General features: G+C 67.8%; 1 protein-coding gene across 1 annotated transcript in view; it reads right to left on the bottom strand.

The window, feature by feature from the left end:
* LMTK3 (lemur tyrosine kinase 3) overlaps window positions 1–934 on the bottom strand; it is an 18,293-nt gene that overhangs the window by 12,738 nt on the left and 4,621 nt on the right. The window contains exons 5-6 of the mRNA XM_014550420.1: window positions 399–486; window positions 4–65 (exon numbers count right to left, since the gene is read on the bottom strand). Of these exons, the coding sequence (XP_014405906.1) occupies window positions 4–65; window positions 399–486 (150 nt within the window). The remainder of the gene's footprint in view (window positions 1–3; window positions 66–398; window positions 487–934) is intronic.

Raw genomic sequence — 934 nt, forward strand, 5'->3', positions numbered from 1 at the left:
GGGGGGAGCTCAGGGGACAGGCCCTCTGGGGGCCGCTGGGCCCGGAGGTAGCGCTTCAGGTCCCCCTGGGAGGGAGGGCAGGGAGGCTCAGCACCCCCTCCCGGCAGCCACACCTCCAGCCAATCCCCGCGAGGGTGGGGACCCCCCTGCACTCAGTGGCAGCCCCTCGGAGCGGCAGGGGGGTAATAACAGAGCACACCTCGCTGCTGGCCTCGCTGCTGGCTTGGTGCACCACCTGCGGGCGGAGGGCCCACCTGACTGACCACTGTCAGCGCTTGTCACACACAAGTGTCACCGTGATGATGACGATGTTATGGCCCGAGTCCTAGGACCCTAGGCGTCCCCAGCCCCCGGTCCAGCTCCCCTGGCCCCCACCTCCACCCCCGGCAGAGCCTCACCAGCTGACAGAACTCCATGATCAGCAGGAAAGGCAAGGTCTCCACGCAGACGCCCAGGCACTGCAGGACATTGGGGTGCTGCAGGCTCCTGGTAGGGGGGGTTGGGGGGGCGGCTGGGTCAGAGAGCAGCCCAGCCCCGGCCCAGCCCAGCCCCCCAGCAAAACCAAACTGTTGCTTCAGCCTTTTCCATCTTGGTTTCCTCACCTCAGGTCTCCCCCACCACACAGACACCCTCCCCATTCCCTGGCAGGACCACCCACTGCCCCCCCAGCTCCTGGGCCAGCCCCCAGTGTCTCCTGCTCCCACCTTCCTCCTCACCCCAGCCTCCTGGTCTCCATCCCCTCCTCTCCCCACAGCCCCAGCCCAAGCCTCCTCCTCACACCCGGCCTCTCTGCTCAGCCTCCTCCCGGCCTCCCCTCTCTCCCTTTCAGCATGTTCCTGACCTCATAGCTCTCCGTGCTCCCTAGATCCCAGCTGGCCGTCCCTCAGCCTCTGCTGGCCGCCGGCTGGCCGCACCGCCTCCCCCAGCATCACTT

Source organism: Myotis brandtii, unplaced genomic scaffold (assembly GCF_000412655.1).
Source record: "Myotis brandtii unplaced genomic scaffold, ASM41265v1 scaffold601, whole genome shotgun sequence".
In the NCBI taxonomy this organism is placed as follows: Eukaryota; Metazoa; Chordata; class Mammalia; order Chiroptera; family Vespertilionidae; genus Myotis; species Myotis brandtii.